The sequence below is a fragment of the Cherax quadricarinatus genome, chromosome 68 (genome assembly GCF_038502225.1).
Source record: "Cherax quadricarinatus isolate ZL_2023a chromosome 68, ASM3850222v1, whole genome shotgun sequence".
NCBI lineage: Eukaryota > Metazoa > Arthropoda > Malacostraca > Decapoda > Parastacidae > Cherax > Cherax quadricarinatus.
Window position 1 is genome coordinate 18,236,319 of NC_091359.1, and position 20,189 is coordinate 18,256,507.

The window sequence follows — 20,189 nt, forward strand, 5'->3', positions numbered from 1 at the left end:
TTATCTAAGTTGTTTGATACCCTCATCATCTTACTCTTTTCTGTGTTCACTTTCAATTTTCTGCCTTTACACACCTTCCCAAACTCGTCAACTAACCTTTGCAACTTTTCTTTAGAATCTCCCAAAAGCACAGTATCCTCAGCCAAAAGTAACTGTCAACTCCCATTTTGTATTTGATTCCCCATAATTTAATCCCACCCCTCTCCCCAACACCCTAGCATTTACTTTTACAAGTCCATCTATAAATATGTTAACCAACCATGGTGACATTACACATCCCTGTCTAAGACCTACTTTTACTGGGAAGTAATCTCTCTCTCCCCTACACACCTTAACCTGAGCCTCACTACCTTCACAAAAACTCTTTACAGCATTTAGTAACTTACTACCTATTCCACACACTTGCAACATCTGCCACATTGCTCCCCTACCCACTATCATATGCCTTTTCTAAATCCATAAATGCAATGAGAACTTCCTTACCTTTATCTAAATACTGTTCAGATGTATGCTTCAGTGTAAACACTTGATCTACACATCCCCTGCCCATTCTAAAGCCTCGTTCATCTGCAATCCTACCCTCTGTCTTACCTCTAATTCTTTCAATAATAACCCTACCATACACTTTACCTGGTATACTCAGTAAACTTATTTCCCTGTAATTTTTACAATTTCTTTTGTCCCCCTTCCCTTTATATAAAGGAACTATACATGCTCTCTGCCAATCCCCATGTACTTTCTCCTCTTTCATACACTTAAACAAAAATACCAACCACTCCAACACTATCCCCCCCCCCCCTGCTTTTAACATCTAAAAGATGTGTGGGATTACCAAAACTGTTGTCCAGAGGGCTGAGGAAGGGTTGTTGAGGTTGTTCGGACATGTAGAGAGAATGGAGCGAAACAGAATGACTTCAAGAGTGTATCAGTCTGTAGTGGAAGGAAGGCGGGGTAGGGGTCGGCCTAGGAAAGGTTGGAGGGAGGGGGTAAAGGAGGTTTTGTGTGCGAGGGGCTTGGACTTCCAGCAGGCGTGCGTGAGCGTGTTTGATAGGAGTGAATGGAGACGAATGGTTTTTAGTACTTGACGTGCTGTTGGAGTGTGAGCAAAGTAACATTTATGAAGGGGTTCAGGGAAACCGGCAGGCTGGACTTGAGTCCTGGAGATGGGAAGTACAGTGCCTGCACTCTGAAGGAGGGGTGTTAATGTTGCAGTTTAAAAACCGTAGTGTAAAGCACCCTTCTGGCAAGACAGTGATGGAGTGAATGATGGTGAAAGTTTTTCTTTTTCAGGCCACCCTGCCTTGGTGGGAATCGACCAGTGTGATAATAAAAAAAAAAATAAAAGATGTTATACCTCCCTGGTCAGTGCATGAATTTACTGCCTCCCTCTGTTCATCGACATTTATAAGTTCCAAATATTCCCGCCATCTACCCAGTATCTCCAGCTCTCCATCTACTAACTCTGTTTTTAACTGACAAATCCATTTGCTTCCTAGGCTTTCTTAACTTGTTCATCTCACTCCAAAATTTTTTCTTATTCTCAGCAAAATTTCTTGACAGTGCCTCTCCCACTGTATCATTTGCTCTCCTTTTGCACTCCCTCACCACTTTCTTCACCTTTCTTTTACTCTCCATATACTCAGCCCTTATATCACTTCCACTTTGTAAAAACCTCGCATAAGCTACCTTTTTCTCTTATAGCACCCTTTACCTCGTCATTCCACCAAACACTCCTCTTACCCTTCTATAGCTATAAACTTCTGCCCCACATTCTAATAATGCATTTTTAAAACTATCCCATCCCTCTTCAACCCCTCACTACCCATACTTACACTAGCCCACTTTTCTGCCAATAGTTGCCAATAGGTAGTAGGTTGGTAGACAGCAACCACCCAGGGAAGTACTACCGTCCTGCCAGATGACTGTGAAACAGAAACCTGTAACTGTTTTGCATGATGGTAGGATTGCTGGTTTCTTTTTCTGTCTCATAAACACGCTAGATAACAGGGATATCTTGCTACTCCAACTTACACTTTGGTCACACTTCACAGACACGCACATGCATATATATATACATACATCTAGGTTTTTCTCCTTTTTCTAAATAGCTCTTGTTCTTCTTTATTTCTTCTATTGTCCATGGGGAAGTGGAAAAGAATCTTTCCTCCGTAAGCCATGCGTGTCGTATGAGGCGACTAAAATGCCGGGAGCAATGGGCTAGTAACCCCTTCTCCTGTAGACACTTACTAAAAAAGAGAAGAAGAAAAACTTTCTAAAACTGGGATGCTTAAATGTGCGTGGATGTAGTGCGGATGACAAGAAACAGATGATTGCTGATGTTATGAATGAAAAGAAGTTGGATGTCCTGGCCCTAAGTGAAACAAAGCTTAAGGGGGTAGGAGAGTTTCAGTGGGGGGAAATAAATGGGATTAAATCTGGAGCAGCTGAGAGAGTTAGAGCAAAGGAAGGGGTAGCAGTAATGTTAAATGATCAGTTATGGAAGGAGAAAAGAGAATATGAATGTGTAAATTCAAGAATTATGTGGATTAAAGTAAAGGTTGGATGCGAGAAGTGGGTCATAATAAGTGTGTATGCACCTGGAGAAGAGAGGAATGCAGAGGAGAGAGAGATTTTTTGGGAGATGTTAAGTGAATGTATAGGAGCCTTTGAACCAAGTGAGAGAGTAATTGTGGTAGGGGACCTGAATGCTAAAGTAGGAGAAACTTTTAGAGAGGGTGTGGTAGGCAAGTTTGGGGTGCCAGGTGTAAATGATAATGGGAGCCCTTTGATTGAACTTTGTATAGAAAGGGGTTTAGTTATAGGTAATACATATTTTAAGAAAAAGAGGATAAATAAGTATACAAGATATGATGTAGGGCGAAATGACAGTAGTTTGTTGGATTATGTATTGGTAGATAAAAGACTGTTGAGTAGACTTCAGGATGTACATATTTATAGAGGGGCCACAGATATATCAGATCACTTTCTAGTTGTAGCTACACTGAGAGTAAAAGGTAGATGGGATACAAGGAGAATAGAAGCATCAGGGAAGAGAGAGGTGAAGGTTTATAAACTAAAAGAGGAGGCAGTTAGGGTAAGATATAAACAGCTATTGGAGGATAGATGGGCTAATGAGAGCATAGGCAATGGGGTCGAAGAGGTATGGGGTAGGTTTAAAAATGTAGTGTTAGTGTTCAGCAGAAGTTTGTGGTTACAGGAAAGTGGGTGCGGGAGGGAAGAGGAGCGATTGGTGGAATGATGATGTAAAGAGAGTAGTAAGGGAGAAAAAGTTAGCATATGAGAAGTTTTTACAAAGTAGAAGTGATGCAAGGAGGGAAGAGTATATGAAGAAAAAGAGAGAGGTTAAGAGAGTGGTGAAGCAATGTAAAAAGAGAGCAAATGAGAGAGTGGGCGAGATGTTATCAACAAATTTTGTTGAGAATAAGAAAAAGTTTTGGAGTGAGATTAACAAGTTAAGAAAGCCTAGAGAACAAATGGATTTGTCAGTTAAAAATAGGAGAAGAGAGTTATTAAATGGAGAATTAGAGGTATTGGGAAGATGGAGGGAATATTTTGAGGAATTGTTAAATGTTGATGAAGATAGGGAAGCTGTGATTTCGTGTATAGGACAAGGAGGAATAACATCTTGTAGGAGTGAGGAAGAGCCAGTTGTGAGTGTGGGGGAAGTTCGTGAGGCAGTAGGTAAAATGAAAGGGGGTAAGGCAGCCGGGATTGATGGGATAAAGATAGAAATGTTAAAAGCAGGTGGGGATATAGTTTTGGAGTGGTTGGTGCAATTATTTAATAAATGTATGGAAGAGGGTAAGGTACCTAGGGATTGGCAGAGAGCATGCATAGTTCCTTTGTATAAAGGCAAAGGGGATAAAAGCGAGTGCAAAAATTATAGGGGGATAAGTCTGCTGAGTATACCTGGTAAAGTGTATGGTAGAGTTATTATTGAAAGAATTAAGAGTAAGACGGAGAATAGGATAGCAGATGAACAAGGAGGCTTTAGGAAAGGTAGGGGGTGTGTGGACCAGGTGTTTACAGTGAAACATATAAGTGAACAGTATTTAGATAAGGTTAAAGAGGTCTTTGTGGCATTTATGGATTTGGAAAAGGCGTATGACAGGGTGGATAGGGGGGCAATGTGGCAGATGTTGTAAGTGTATGGTGTAGGAGGTAGGTTACTGAAAGCAGTGAAGAGTTTTTACGAGGATAGTGAGGCTCAAGTTAGAGTATGTAGGAAAGAGGGAAATTATTTCCCAGTAAAAGTAGGCCTTAGACAAGGATGTGTGATGTCACCGTGGTTGTTTAATATATTTATAGATGGGGTTGTAAGAGAAGTAAATGCGAGGGTCTTGACAAGAGGCGTGGAGTTAAAAGATAAAGAATCACACACAAAGTGGGAGTTGTCACAGCTGCTCTTTGCTGATGACACTGTGCTCTTGGGAGATTCTGAAGAGAAGTTGCAGAGATTGGTGGATGAATTTGGTAGGGTGTGCAAAAGAAGAAAATTAAAGGTGAATACAGGAAAGAGTAAGGTTATGAGGATAACAAAAAGATTAGGTGATGAAAGATTGAATATCAGATTGGAGGGAGAGAGTATGGAGGAGGTGAATGTATTCAGATATTTGGGAGTGGACGTGTCAGCAGATGGGTCTATGAAAGATGAGGTGAATCATAGAATTGATGAGGGAAAAAGAGTGAGTGGTGCACTTAGGAGTCTGTGGAGACAAAGAACTTTGTCCTTGGAGGCAAAGAGGGGAATGTATGAGAGTATAGTTTTACCAACGCTCTTATATGGGTGTGAAGCATGGGTGATGAATGTTGCAGCGAGGAGAAGGCTGGAGGCAGTGGAGATGTCATGTCTGAGGGCAATGTGTGGTGTGAATATAATGCAGAGAATTCGTAGTTTGGAAGTTAGGAGGAGGTGCGGGATTACCAAAACTGTTGTCCAGAGGGCTGAGGAAGGGTTGTTGAGGTGGTTCGGACATGTAGAGAGAATTGAGCGAAACAGAGTGACTTCAAGAGTGTATCCGTCTGTAGTGGAAGGAAGGCGGGGTAGGGGTCGGCCTAGGAAAGGTTGGAGAGAGGGGGTAAAGGAGGTTTTGTGTGCGAGGGGCTTGGACTTCCAGCAGGTATGCGTGAGCGTGTTTGATAGGAGTGAATGGAGACGAATGGTTTTTAATACTTGACGTGCTGTTGGAGTGTGAGCAAAGTAACATTTATGAAGGGGTTCAGGGAAACCGGCAGGCCGGACTTGAGTCCTGGAGATGGGAAGTACAGTGCCTGCACTCTGAAGGAGGGGTGTTAATGTTGCAGTTTAAAAACTGTAGTGTAAAGCACCCTTCTGGCAAGACAGTGATGGAGTGAATGATGGTGAAAGTTTTTCTTTTTCGGGCCACCCTGCCTTGGTGGGAATCGGCCAGTGTGATAATAAAAAAATAATAGTTGCTTATATCTCACCCTAACTTCCTCCTCCCTTAGTTTATAAACTTTCACCTCTGTCTTACGTACTGTTGCTATTTTCCTTTTGTCTCATCTACCTCTTACTCAAACTGTAGCTACAACTAGATAATGATCCAATATATCTGTTGCCCCCTCTATGAACATGTACATCCTGAAGACTACCCATCAATCTTTTATCCACCAGTACGTAATCTAACAAACTACTTTCATTATGTGCTATATCATATCTTGTATACTTATTTATCCTCTTTTTCATAAAATATGTATTACTTATTACCAAACCTCTTAATGGCTCCCCATTTTATTTACCCCTGGCACCCCAAAATCCCTACTACTATCTCTACAACATTTTTACCCACTTTAGCATTGAGACCCCCAACCACAAGTATTCTCTCTTGGTTCAAATTACCCCATGCACTCACTCAAGATTTCCAAAAAATCTCTCTCTCTCTACACTTCCCTCTTCTGCAGGTGCATAAACACTTACTATAACCCACTTTTCATATCCAGCCTTTAGTTTACTCCATATAATCCTTGAATTTATACATTTATATTCCTTCTTTTCCTCCCAAAACTTATCCTTGAACACTATTCCTACTCCTACCTTAGCTCTAACTCCATTAGAAACCCCCGATTTAATCCCATTTATTTCTTCCCATGGAAACTCTCCTACCCTTTTCAGCTTTGTTTCACTTAGAGCCAGGACATCCAGCTTCTTTTCATTCATAACATCCACAAGCATCTCTTTCTTATTCTGGCTACATGCACGCACATTCAAACATCCCACTCTGACGGTTTCCTTTTTTTTTTTCAATTTTTCTTTTTAGTAAGTTATATGGGAAAAGGGGTTACTAGCCCATTGCTCCTGGCATCTTAGTTGACTTTTATGGCATGCATAGCTTACGGAGGAAATATTCTTATTCCACTTCCCCATGGATATGAAAGGAAAGGTAATAAGAACAAGAACTATTAAGATAAAATCAAAGAAAACTCAGATGAGTGTGTATACATAAATGTGTACATGCATGTGTAGTGTGACCTCAGTGTAAGTAGAAGTAGCAAGACGTACCTGAAATCTTGCATGTTTATGAGACAGCAAAAAGGACACCAGCAATCCTACCATCATGTAAAACAATTACAGGCAGGATGGTACTACCTCCCTGGGCATTTGCTATCTACCAGCCTACTACCTATCAATAATACCAATACATAGTACAATAATCACTCTTGGGCATGTTAAATGTCTTATTTTATGTTAATATAGACATTTTCATTAGTCCACCTATGATATTTTCTTCAAAATTATGTAAGAAACATGTTACATAGCATATAAACATGATACACCCACAGTACAATAAATTTCACATAAACATGTAGTGTGGTAGCTGGGCGGAGGGAAAAAAAAATCATTCTCTGGTTCAGCATTAGAGAAAATGTGTATCAATCTACCTTTAACCCAGTGACTCCCCTTAACCCTTTCAGGGTCAACAGGCCCTCTCAGAGACTTGTTCTCAGGGTCGCCAAATTTAAAAAAAAAAAAAAAATTATTTTTTCTTATGAAAAGATAGATAATCTTTTCCCGATCATAATGACACCAAAATTATGAAATTTGATGGAAAACTTACGGAATTATGCTCTCGCGAAGTTAGCGGTCTCGATGATGTTTACGCATCGGCGATTTTGCCCACTTTGAGCCCTATTTTCGGCCAATTCCACTGTACTAGTTGACAAAAATCATGAATATTTCGCTAGAACTCCATTTTTTCTATTGAATGAGTGCAGGAAACCACCCATTTACCGGTTTCAACTATCCAATACAGTGGTCAGAATTTAGCAATTTTGCCAATTTCACACAAATTTCAAAAGATGCCAATTTCCAAATAGGGTCCAGAATAAACAAGAAAGACTTTCCTGGCACTAAAATGACATTTCCTCTGTTCATTAGTCATGTCTCAATGCCCCTCTTACATTCTTTTGCTTTTCACTTTGAATTTTTATTCTCGCAAAAAATAGAAGATTTACTGTTATGCAGACTACTGCATTAGTGTAAAAAATGGTATAAATAATATCGGCGCACTTGTGAAAGAATATTAGACTCGCCAGTTGATGTGTATTGGACGCTTAGCATGATTTGTTTACTTTTGAATTTTGGTAAAAATCGAACATTTCTGCTACTTTGAGCTCAATTTCAAAGTACTTTTCATTGTAAAATCAGTCAAAATCATCTCAATTTCTGTAATATGTTTTCCATTCTATAGAATGAGACCAGGAAAACTAGAATACAACAATAAATACCATACGAAAATACTGTGCAAAGTCGCTGTTTTAATCCAAAAACAGTCAGTTTTTTTTCATTACGCACTGTGTGCTGCAGGATTTTTTTTTATACTGCGTATACTGACCACGTAGACACATTCTTTCATATGTAGGCCTACCAGCTTTCTTTCACTAGATTTGAGGGCGCTAGAATTTAGGCGTACTAGTACATCAAAAACCCTGGTGCGTAAGCCATACTAGTACGGCCGAAACCCTGAAAAGGTTAACACATTCAGTTTTGTTTACAGTTCTTGGCATGACTTCTCATTACTTCTCCCCTCATTTATGATGGCATCTAAAGGTAGTTGTTAGAAATGATTAAACTCAGTGAACAAGGTATGTAATAATATCGCTCTGGGCCGCGTAAATATCGTATATTATGTTTGGGAGGGCTGCCTACACGTATGGGATATCTACACCTGACTTCCTACAAATAAATACTACTCACCTCTCACCCTGCATTAAGAAAAAATATTTTAAGGTAAATAATAAGTGTACTGTGTATGTATTTTACTTCTTATTGTTTTTTAATGGTAGTAGGTTGGTAGACAGCAACCACCCAGGGAGGTACTACTGTCCTGCCAAGTGAGTGTAAAACGAAAGCCTGTAATTGTTTTACATGATGGTAGGATTGCTGATGTCTTTTGTCTGTCTCATAAATATTCAAGATTACAGGTATGTCTTGCTACTTCTACTTACACTTAGGTCACACTACACATACATGTACACATTTATTTATACACACTCATCTGAGTTTTCTTTGATTTTATCTTAATAGTTCTTGATCTTATTACTTTTCCTTTTATATCCATGGGGAAGTGGAATAAGAATCTTTCCTCTGTAAGCCATGCATGTTGTAAAAGTCAACTAAAATGCTGGGATGTTAGGTAAGACACATATGCAACAGTTAGGTATCTTTATTTCGAAACGTTTCGCCTACACAGTAGGCTTCTTCAGTCGAGTACAGAAAAGTTGATAGAAGCAGAAGACTTGAAGACGATGTAATCAGTCCATCACCCTTAAAGTTTTGAGGTGGTCAATCCCTCAGTCTGGAGAAGAGCATTGTTCCATAGTCTGAAACAATATGGAGTTGAAGTGACAGGATGGAGCCTTATATAGCGCCAGGAGGTGAGACGTAGGTCACTAGTAGAACACAGATGTTGGGAGGTCAGGTCCCTCTCAAATCCAGCTCAAAACTTTAAGGGTGATGGACTAATTACATCGTCTTCAAGTCTCTTCTGCTTCTATCAACTTTTCTGTACTCGACTGAAGAAGCCTACTGTGTAGGCAAAACGTTAAGAAATAAAGATACCTAACTGTTGCATGTGTGTCTTACCTAACAACCTGTCGGTATTTTATACCATTTTAATGTTAAAATGCCGGGAACAATGGGCTAGTAACCCTTTTCCTGTAAAGATTACTAAAAAGAATAAGAAGAAAATTGTCAAAGTGGGAAGTCTGAATGTGTGTGGATGTTGTGCAAATGATAAGAAAGAGATGATTGTGGATGTTATGAATGAGAAGAAGCTGGATGTCCTGGCTTTAAGCAAAACAAAGCTGAAGGGGGTGAGAGAGTTTCAATGGAGAGGAATAAATGGGATTAGGTCAGGGGTTTCAAATAGAGTTAGAGCTAAAGAAGGAGTAGCAATAATGTTGAAGGATAAGCTATGGCAGGAAAAGAGGGACTATAAATATATTAATTCAAGGATTATGTGGAGTAAAATGAAGATTGGATGTGAAAAGTGGGTTATAATAAGCGTGTATGCACCTGGAGAAGAGAGAAGTGTACAGGAGAGAGAGAGAGAGAGATTTTGGGAAATGTTGAGTGAATGCGTGGGGAGTTTTGAATCAAGTGTGAGAGTAATGGTGGTTGGGGATTTCAATGCTAAAGTGGGTAAAAATGTTATGGAGGGAGTAGTAGGTAAATTTGGGGTGCCAAGGGTAAATGTAAATAGGGAGCCTTTAATTGAGCTATGTGTAGAAAGAGATTTGGTAATAAGTAATGCATATTTTATGAAAAAGAGGATAAATAAATATACAAGGTATGATGTAGCACGTAATGAAAGTAGTTTATTAGATTATGTATTGGTGGATAAAAGGTTGATGGGTAGGCTCCAGGATGTACATGTTTATAGAGGGGCAACTGATATATCGGATCATTATTTAGTTGTAGCTACAGTTAGAGTAAGAGGTAGATGGGAAAAGAGGAAGGTGGCAACAACAAGTAAGAGAGAGGTGAAAGTGTATAAACTAAGGGAGGAGGAAGTTCGGGTGAGATATAAGCGACTATTGGCAGAAAGGTGGGCTAGTGCAAAGATGAGTAGTGGGGGGGTTGAAGAGGGTTGGAATAGTTTTAAAAATGCAGTATTAAATTGTGGGGCAGAAGTTTGTGGTTATAGGAGGGTGGGGGCAGGAGGAAAGAGGAGTGATTGGTGGAATGATGAAGTAAAGGGTGTGATAAAAGAGAAAAAGGTAGCTTATGAGAGGTTTTTACAAAGCAGAAGTGTTATAAGAAGAGCAGAATATATGGAGAGTAAAAGAAAGGTAAAGAGAATGGTGAGAGAGTGCAAAAGGAGAGCAGATGATAGTGGGAGAGGCACTGTCAAGAAATTTTAATGAAAATAAGAAAACAATTTGTAGTGAGTTAAACAAGTTAAGAAAGCCTAGGGAAAGTATGGATTTGTCAGTTAAAAACAGAGTAGGGGAGTTAGTAGATGGGGAGAATATTTTGAGGAACTTTTAAATGTTAAGGAAGAAAGAGGCAGTAATTTCATGCACTGGTCAGGGAGGTATACCATCTTTTAGGAGTGAAGAAGAGCAGAATGTAAGTGTGGGGGAGGTACATGAGGCATTACGTAATATGAAAGGGGGTAAAGCAGCTGGAACTGATGAGATCATGACAGAAATGTTAAAAGCAGGGGGGATATAGTGTTGGAGTGGTTGGTACTTTTGTTTAATAAATGTGTGAAAGAGGGGAAGGTACCTAGGGATTGGCGGAGAGCATGCATAGTCCCTTTATATAAAGGGAAAGGGGACAAAAGAGACTGTAAAAATTATAGAGGAATAAGTTTACTGAGTATACCAGGAAAAGTGTACGGTAGGGTTATAATTGAAAGAATTAGAGGTAAGACAGAATGTAGGATTGCGGATGAGCAAGGAGGTTTCAGAGTGGTTAGGGGATGTGTAGATCAAGTGTTTACATTGAAGCATATATGTGAACAGTATTTAGATAAAGGTAGGGAAGTTTTTATTGCATTTATGGATTTAGAAAAGGCATATGATAGAGTGGATAGAGGAGCAATGTGGCAGATGTTGCAAGTATATGGAACAGGTGGTAAGTTATTAAATGCTGTAAAGAGTTTTTATGAGGATAATGAGGCTCAGATTAGGGTATGTAGAAGAGAGGGAGACAACTTCCCAGTAAAAGTAGGTCTTAGACAGGGATGTGTAATGTCACCATGGTTGTTTAATATATTTATAGATGGGGTTGTAAAGGAAGTAAATGCTAGGGTGTTTGGGAGAGGGGTGGGATTAAATTTTGGGGAATCAAATTCAAAATGGGAATTGACAGTTCTTTTTGCTGATGATACTGTGCTTATGGGAGATTCTAAAGAAAAATTGCAAAGGTTAGTGGATGAGTTTGGGAATGTGTGTAAAGGTAGAAAGTTGAAAGTGAACATAGAAAAGAGTAAGGTGATGAGGGTATCAAATGATTTAGATAAAGAAAAATTGGATATCAAATTGGAGAGGAGGAGTATGGAAGAAGTGAATGTTTTCAGATACTTGGGAGTTGACGTGTCGGCGGATGGATTTATGAAGGATGAGGTTAATCATAGAATTGATGAGGGAAAAAAGGCGAGTGGTGCGTTGAGGTATATGTGGAGTCAAAAAACGTTATCTATGGAGGCAAAGAAGGGAATGTATGAAAGTATAGTAGTACCAACACTCTTATATGGGTGTGAAGCTTGGGTGGTAAATGCAGCAGCAAGGAGATGGTTGGAGACAGTGGAGATGTCCTGTTTAAGGGCAATGTGCGGTGTAAATATTATGCAGAAAATTCGGAGTGTGGAAATTAGGAAAAGGTGTGGAGTTAATAAAAGTATTAGTCAGAGGGCAGAAGAGGGGTTGTTGAGGTGGTTTGGTCATTTAGAGAGAATGGATCAAAGTAGAATGACATGGAAAGCATATAAATCTATAGGGGAAGGAAGGTGGGGTAGGGGTCGTCCTCGAAAGGGTTGGAGAGAGAGGGGTAAAGGAGGTTTTGTGGGCAAGGGGCTTGGACTTTCAGCAAGCGTGCGTGAGCGTGTTAGATAGGAGTGAATGGAGACGAATGGTACTTGGGACCTGACGATCTGTTGGAGTGTGAGCAGGGTAATATTTAGTGAAGGGATTCAGGGAAACCAGTTATTTTCATATAGTCGGACTTGAGTCCTGGAAATGGGAAGTACAATGCCTGCACTTTAAAGGAGGGGTTTGGGATATTGGCAGTTTGGAGGGATATGTTGTGTATCTTTATATGTGTATGCTTCTAAACTGTTGTATTCTGAGCACCTCTGCAAAAACAGTGATAATATGTTAATGATGATGAAAGTATATTCTTTTTGGGGATTTTCTTTCTTTTTTGGGTCACCCTGCCTCGGTGGGAGACGGCCGACTTGTTGAAAAAAAAAAAAAAAGTTCTACTGTTAGCCTAATACAGTATATGTTAGTGTAAACTTGTAATTGCATACAAGTGCCAGATAACAAGTGGAAAAAAATGACGTTCTGCTTTCCGGTGATGTCCGCTTTTCAGCGGTAGCCTGGAACCCAACCTACCATATAAGTGGGGCCCTACTGTAGTACTTAAAATTTATAAAATTTAGGTGTGAGAATAATTAGTGAATTGCTCTGTTACAATGATGTGTAAATATTAATGTAACAACATGAAAAGCAACTCTTATTTTCTTATTTATCACTCGTCACCCTGAATTATTTTTATAACAATATTGAATTTTTACACTACTACAGGATTTAACATTGCATAAACCTCCATGTCAAAAGGAAAGAACCCCTAATGCTCCCTGTGTCATTTACCTTGTTGGGGGTTATTCCAACCGCCAAAGTTTGGACACCCTTGAGTGCTATGATGTGGAGGAGTGTCAGTGGACCCAGCTCTCCAGATTACCTGTTGCAAGGTTGGTACCTTCCTGGCACTGTTAATATGAAGCAGGTCGAGATATATGTTGTGTGTATGTATTACGCAGTATTGTATTAAAATATTTATATATAAAATAACGCTCCATATATGTCATTTTCCGTGTAGTATACTGAAAGCGGATGTGTATTAATCCCTGAAAGTGAAGGAGTTTTATTCATGTCAGTCAGGCAGTGGCCAGAACAGGAGCAGATGAGAGGTGTTTTTAGTTTAGTACATGTAGGAATGCGGCTGGGTGAAGTAGTCATGGGTTGGTGTTACTTTGAGTAGGTAACTTAGGTAAGTTTTTTAGTGTATACCATAGGTGTTTGTATTTAAGTGCTCTCATGTTTATTTGTTAAGTCCTAGTATGCACAGGCCTGTGTTTTGGAGAGTATTTAACATTTCCACTGTAGGCTATGTAGCCTGCAGAAAGGGGGGTGTCATGGAGCCTCCCTATTCATAAATGTTCATTTATTTTGTTTAACTCATTAGTAGCAGTGTGCTAGTATACAAGTTACTATTAACCCTTTCACTGTCGTGGCCGTATATATACGTCTTACGAGGTACAGTGTTTGATGTATATATACTCATAAATTCTAGCGGCTTCAAATCAAGCAGGAGAAAGCTGGTAGGCCCACATGTGAGAGAATGGGTCTGTGTGGTCAGTGTGCACCATATAAAAAAAATCCTGGAGCACACAGTGCATAATAAAAAAAAATGACCGTTTTTTTAATTAAAATGCCGACTTTGTGGTCTATTTTCGTATAGTATTTATGATTGTATTCTCATTTTCTTGGTCTCATTTGATAGAATGGAAAATATATTATAGAAATAGAAGTGATTTTGATTGATTTTACTATAAAAAGAACCTGGAAATGGAGCACAAAGTACGGGAAATGTTTGATTTTTGCCGATGTTCAAAAGTAAACAGATGATGTCATTGTCCAATAAATGTCCAAATAGCCATTCTAATATGCAGTTATGAATGGGTTGATGTAATTTTTACAATTATTACAGTATTGCAGTAGTCTGCATAACAGTAAATCTTCTATTTTTTGTTTGAATAAAAATTCATAATAGAAAGCAAGAGTAATATCAGAGGGGCCTGGAGACGTGACTGATGAACAAAGAAAATGTTATTTTAGAGCCAGGAATGTCTGCATTGTTCATTCTGGTTTTATTTTGAAATTGTCTTATTTTTTAATTTTCGTGAAATTGGCCATATTGCAAATTTCTGACCATGTTATTGGGTAGTTGAAATCGGTAAATGGGCAGTTTCTTGTACTCAATTGATAGAAAAAATGGAGTTCTGAAGAAATAGCTATGAGTTTGGTTGACTGGAATAATGGAATTAGCCGGAAATAGGGCTCAAAGTGGGCGAAATTGCCGATTTGTAAATATCTCTGAGGTCGCTAACTTCGCTAGAGTGTAATTCCGTCAGTTTTCCATCAAATTTTGTTTTTTGGTGTCTTTACAATCGGGAAAAGATTATCATTTTTATAAGAAAAAATAATTTTTTTTTTTTTGAAATTTTGCGACACCAAAAGACACCTCAGGCTTGGGGGTTACGACAGTCAAGGGGTTTATATAGATATATTTTTATATATGTAAGTTTTTGTCCTTCCTTCCTAATAATAAATAATATTGTTTAATATACGAGTACATGCTGGCCCAAGGTTTGCTGTGTTTTTCAGTGTAATTTTATAACCCCTAGACAGCAGTGCGAGTAGCCTTTAGGAGCCAGGAACATTTTAAGTTACGACATCAAAGTCATAACAGTATGTAAGAGCAGTTTATGATTTATAATACACCCTGTACATGTTGACAAGGATGTCAGCCACCTTCAGCTATTAATGGACACTAGTGTGTTCAAGTCACTGAGATGGACCTACTGAGCCAATAACTCATTTAAATTACTAGGGACACCTCAAAGTTGTATAGACTACATATACAGTAGGACCCCTCATATTCGTGGGGGATACATTCCAAGGACCTGCTGTGGATACCGAAACTGGATAGTAGCAAACCCCTATATACAAGTCCTGTACATATAAAGTTTAATTGATAAGTTATGCACAGTAAATGGACAATTATCACTTTCACTTATGGGAAGCACTTCATGGTTTCTCTAGGCTTTGAAGAACTGCCAGCTTTTGTGTTTTGGGGCCATTATTATGCAAAATTAAGATGTATTTTTGGGCCACAGTAAACCATGGATAACAAATCAGTGGATATGGCGGTTCTACTGTATTCGCTAAAGTAGAGAGCATGCTGTACTGTAGTAGTGTGTGGTTAAGTAAAAGGGGTTAATACAGGAGGGCCCCGCTTATATAGCAGGTTAGGTTCTAGGCTACCGCTGTAAAGTGAAACAAATGCATATAAAAGCCTGATAACGTGTTGACACTATTATATATTAAGTGAGCAGTAGAGCTAGGCTTAAAAATGCACTTAAACACATTATTTATCTTAAAATATTTTTGTCTTTAGCTTAAAGTAAGTGGTGAATATATTTATTGTAGGAAGTCTGAATAAATGAAGAAAGAGTATAATTAAAAGCTGTTGCATTAGTGTAATGTTGTAAAGCGGGGCCTGCCTGTATATATACAGGTACTCCTCACTTAATGACCTACCTGTTTAACGACTGCTTGGACTTACGACCAGCTCTTCGACCAGTGTACTCTATGCATATTTTAGTCTTGTTTTTAATGCCTAGTTCTATTTTGTACTAAAAATGTTATATATGGTGCAAAGGTGACATTAAAACAATATCTAAAGACGGTTGACACAAACTACAGTGGAAACCTGAGTTTCATACACCCTGAGTATCGTACGCTTCGAGTTTAGAACTGTTTTTTTGGCTAAATTTTGTCCTGAGTTTCGCACTGTGCCTCGTGTTTCATCCCCCGTACCAGACCTGTCCACCTGCGCGCCTCCCTGCGCATCCGTCACGAGTCACTCTGGCTTTGTTTCTCCTCTAGTGAACATTACATTATGTACTAGGCATTTAAAGTGCCCTAGAGCAACAAAATGCATATACATACAGTACACTCATTACTTAACTTAAAACATTTGTAGTCTTAATGGTCTTAATATAGGGTGCAAGGTGAATAGTGAGGTAGGTAGGTATGTAACCCCCATCTGGCTACCCCACCCACAGCGGTGTCACCCCTTAAAGTGCTCTAGAGTGATAAAATGCATATACAGTACACTCATTACTTACCTTAAAATATTTATAGTCTTAATGTAGAGTGAGAGATGAGTACATGAGTGTAGAAGGTTCACTGAGTTTTGTAAACAAACCAGTTGTTGTTGTTGTTATTGTTAGCAGTCCGGACACGAATGGTTTATGTTCCCTCCGTCAAGCCGACTGGAAAACCACCTCATATTTATGTTAATTTATATATGTTATGTAGCGTGTTTATTACAGTATATATTAATATGGCATCTTCAAGACTAATAACACACTCAGTGATTTTAATGTGTTCCTGCACACCAGCACAGACACAAGATGTGGAGTTTAAAGCAGTTAAGTTCAGAGACAAAGTGCAGCATTAAGAGTGTATCAGTTAAGCGTAAGCCATTCTCCTTATCTTCTGCAAGGTATGTAAATGGTGTACGTACACCAGTTTATTTGTACATTATGGTTTTCTTATGATCTAATGGAGTTTGCCTCACAAACTCCATTTTCTCTTATACTAACACATCTGAAGGAGGAAAGAATGGGAAGATGTTTTCATAGCTGGTACAAGAATGCCCGCAAGCACCATCCTCCCCCACCACCACATAGGTAATGATATACATATTTTATTCATTCTAGAGTGCATATCAGGTTTTTGTTATTTATATTGTTTGTCATTAGATGAATTGTGATAGATAAAAAACCCGTAGAGCTGATAATAGCATCATATTGAAGAACTATTTTGTCATGCCTCCTGACAGCATGAACGGATTAATTGGATTTACACTATCTTATGGGAAATATTGCTTTGACTTTAGGATGTTTCGAATTTAGTCCTAGCCCCTGGAACAGAATGAAACTCGGAGTTCCACTGTACCAGTACAGCATGCTTGAAATATCAGTAAGGGGAAGCTCCTCGCTTAATGACCAGTTCGTTTACCGACCTATGCTTTGGAAGGGAACTTGGTCTTTAACCCTTTCAGGGTCCAGAGGCCAAATTTCAAAGTGTGCACCAGGGTCCAAGAATTTTCAAAAAATAATTTTATTTTTTCTTATGAAATGGTTAGAGAATTTTTTTCTGAAGGTAATAAAACAAAGTACAAAATTTGATGGAAAATTGATGAAATTATGCTCGCGAATTTTGGTGTGTCGGCGATATTTACGCATCGGCGATTTTGCCAAATTTGACTCCCATTTTAGGGCAATTACAGTATTCCAGTCAACCAAATTCTTAGCTATTTCACTAGTATTACTTCTATTCTATCGATTGAGCACAAGAAATTGCCAAGTCAACTGTTTCAACAACAAAATAAAGTGACTGGAAATTGGTAATTTGGCCAATTTAATGCAAAGTTCAAAATATTCCAATTTCAAAATAGGGTCTGAAATAAACAATGCAGGCATTCCTGGCACTAAACTAACATTTCCTCTGTTCATTAGTTACGTTTTCAGGCTTTACAAATGAATTCCATTTTGATTTTTTATTCACATAATGAATTTTTATTCCAACCAAAAAATAGAAGATTTACTGTTATACAATACTGTAATAATTGTATAAATAATATCACCACATTTGTGAACGTATATTAGACCCACCAGTTGTCATGTATTAGACTTGTGAGGTCATTTGTTTACTCTTGAACATCGGCAAAAATTTAACATTTCTGCTACTTTGAGCTCAGTTTCAATCCATTTCCAGTACTAAAACCAATCAAAATCATCTCTATTTCTGTAATATATCTTCCATTCTATCAAATGAGACCAAGAAATTGCAAATACAACTATAAAAAACATACGAAAAAACACTGCAAAGCCGCTGTTTTAATTGAAAATTACAGTCTCAGCTTTTCCTCTCATTATGCAATGTGTGCTGCAGGATTTGTTTTATGTGGTGCACACATACCACATAGATGTATTCTCTCATATCTAGGTCCAAATTTACTGCTCACAGCTTATCAGAGTGAACTGAGCTCATGGCGTAGATCTACGGTTTGGACCCTGAAAGGGTTAAGTGCATACATAAACAGTAGGGCCTCACTTATACGGCAGGTTAGGTTCCAGGCTACTTTCAGAAAGCGGACATTGCTGGAAAGTGGAATGCCATTTTTTCCATTTATATATGCATATAAATGCCAGGTAACAGGTTAGCAATATAACTAGGCATTAAAAACAATAAAAAGTAAAATACATACACAGTACATCCATTACTTACCTTAAAATATTTGTAGTCTTAATGTAGGGCGAGAGGTAAGTCGTATTTATTTGTAGGAAGTCAGGTGTGGGAGGTATGGTAGCCCACCAGGTGAGCCCACCCTACTCCCACCCACAAGTAATATACTTTGACATTTAAAGCACCCCATAGCGATAAATTGCATATATACAGTACATTCATTAATTACCTTAAAATATTTGTAGTCTTAATGAAGGGTGAGAAGTGAGTAAATGAAGTAAAACAAATAAACAAGAGAGAGAGAGAGAGAATGAGTAAATGAGAGAGGAGAGAGATGTGGAGGATGTAAACAGACGAATGTGTCTGATTATGGTTGATACACGTTCATCTACACCTAACATCTCATATTTGTTAATTTATTCCACTGTGGGGTGTATTTATCATGTTTATATGTTACATAGCATGTTTATTATATAATTTTGAAATATATAATTGATGAATTAATGAAAATGTTTATTTTATTTATTTATTATCACACTGGCCAATTCCCACCAAGGCAGGGTGGCCCGAAAAAGAAAAACTTTCACCATCATTCACTCCATCACTGTCTTGCCAGAAGGGTGCTTTACACTACATTTTTAAACTGCAACATTAACACCCCTCCTTCAGAGTGCAGGCACTGTACTTCCCATCTCCAGGACTCAAGTCCGGCCTGCCGGTTTCCCTGAACCCCTTCATAAATGTTACTTTGCTCACACTCCAACAGCACGTCAAGTATTAAAAACCATTTGTCTCCATTCACTCCTATCAAACACGCTCACGCATGCCTGCTGGAAGTCCAAGCCCCTCGCACACAAAACCTCCTTTACCCCCTCCCTCCAACCTTTCCTAGGCCGACCCCTACCCCGCCTTCCTTCCACTACAGACTGATACACTCTTGAAGTCACTCTGTTTCGCTCCATTCTCTCTACATGTCCGAACCACCTCAACAACCCTTCCTCAGCCCTCTGGACAACAGTTTTGGCAATCCCGCACCTCCTCCTAACTTCCAAACTACGAATTCTCTGCATTATATTCACACCACACATTGCCCTCAGACATGACATCTCCACTGCCTCCAGCCTTCTCCTCGCTGCAACATTCATGACCCATGCTTCACACCCATATAAGAGCGTTGGTAAAACTATACTCTCATACATTCCCCTTTTTGCCTCCAAGGACAAAGTTCTTTGTCTCCACAGACTCCTAAATGCACCACTCACCCTTTTCCCCTCATCAGTTCTGTGATTCACCTCATCTTTCATAGACCCATCCGCTGACACGTCCACTCCCAAATATCTGAATACATTCACCTCCTCCATACTCTCTCCCTCCAATCTGATATCCAATCTTTCATCACCTAATCTTTTTGTTATCCTCATAACCTTACTCTTTCCTGTATTCACTTTTAATTTTCTTCTTTTGCACACCCTACCAAATTCATCCACCAACCTCTGCAACTTCTCTTCAGAATCTCCCAAGAGCACAGTGTCATCAGCAAAGAGCAACTGTGACAACTCCCACTTTATGTTTATATTAACGTAATATACGACATTTAATGCGCCTCAGTGATTATTGTGTATTATAATGCGTAAGCATAATAGAGGCTCATTTTGCACTGCAACCCATTATTGTAAATACATAACCTCAGTACTACTTGCAAATAAATAAATAAATTTGAATTATTATTAATATGGCATCAAGACTATAAGACACTCTTAGTGATTTTAATGTGTACCTGCATGCCAGCACACTGTGTAGGTTTATTTAGCTACAGATACACAAGTATAATCATCACAGTATATAAAATATGAAATAACTTAAAAACACTTGAAATT

At 38.8% G+C, this 20,189-nt stretch overlaps 1 protein-coding gene across 2 annotated transcripts in view; it reads left to right on the forward strand.

Annotated features, from left to right (window-relative positions):
• Keap1 (kelch like ECH associated protein 1) overlaps positions 1-20,189 on the forward strand; it is a 97,996-nt gene that overhangs the window by 57,321 nt on the left and 20,486 nt on the right. For both annotated transcript variants that reach the window (XM_070099737.1, XM_070099738.1), the window contains one exon: positions 12,796-12,962. In XM_070099737.1, the coding sequence (XP_069955838.1) occupies positions 12,796-12,962 (167 nt within the window). The remainder of the gene's footprint in view (positions 1-12,795; positions 12,963-20,189) is intronic.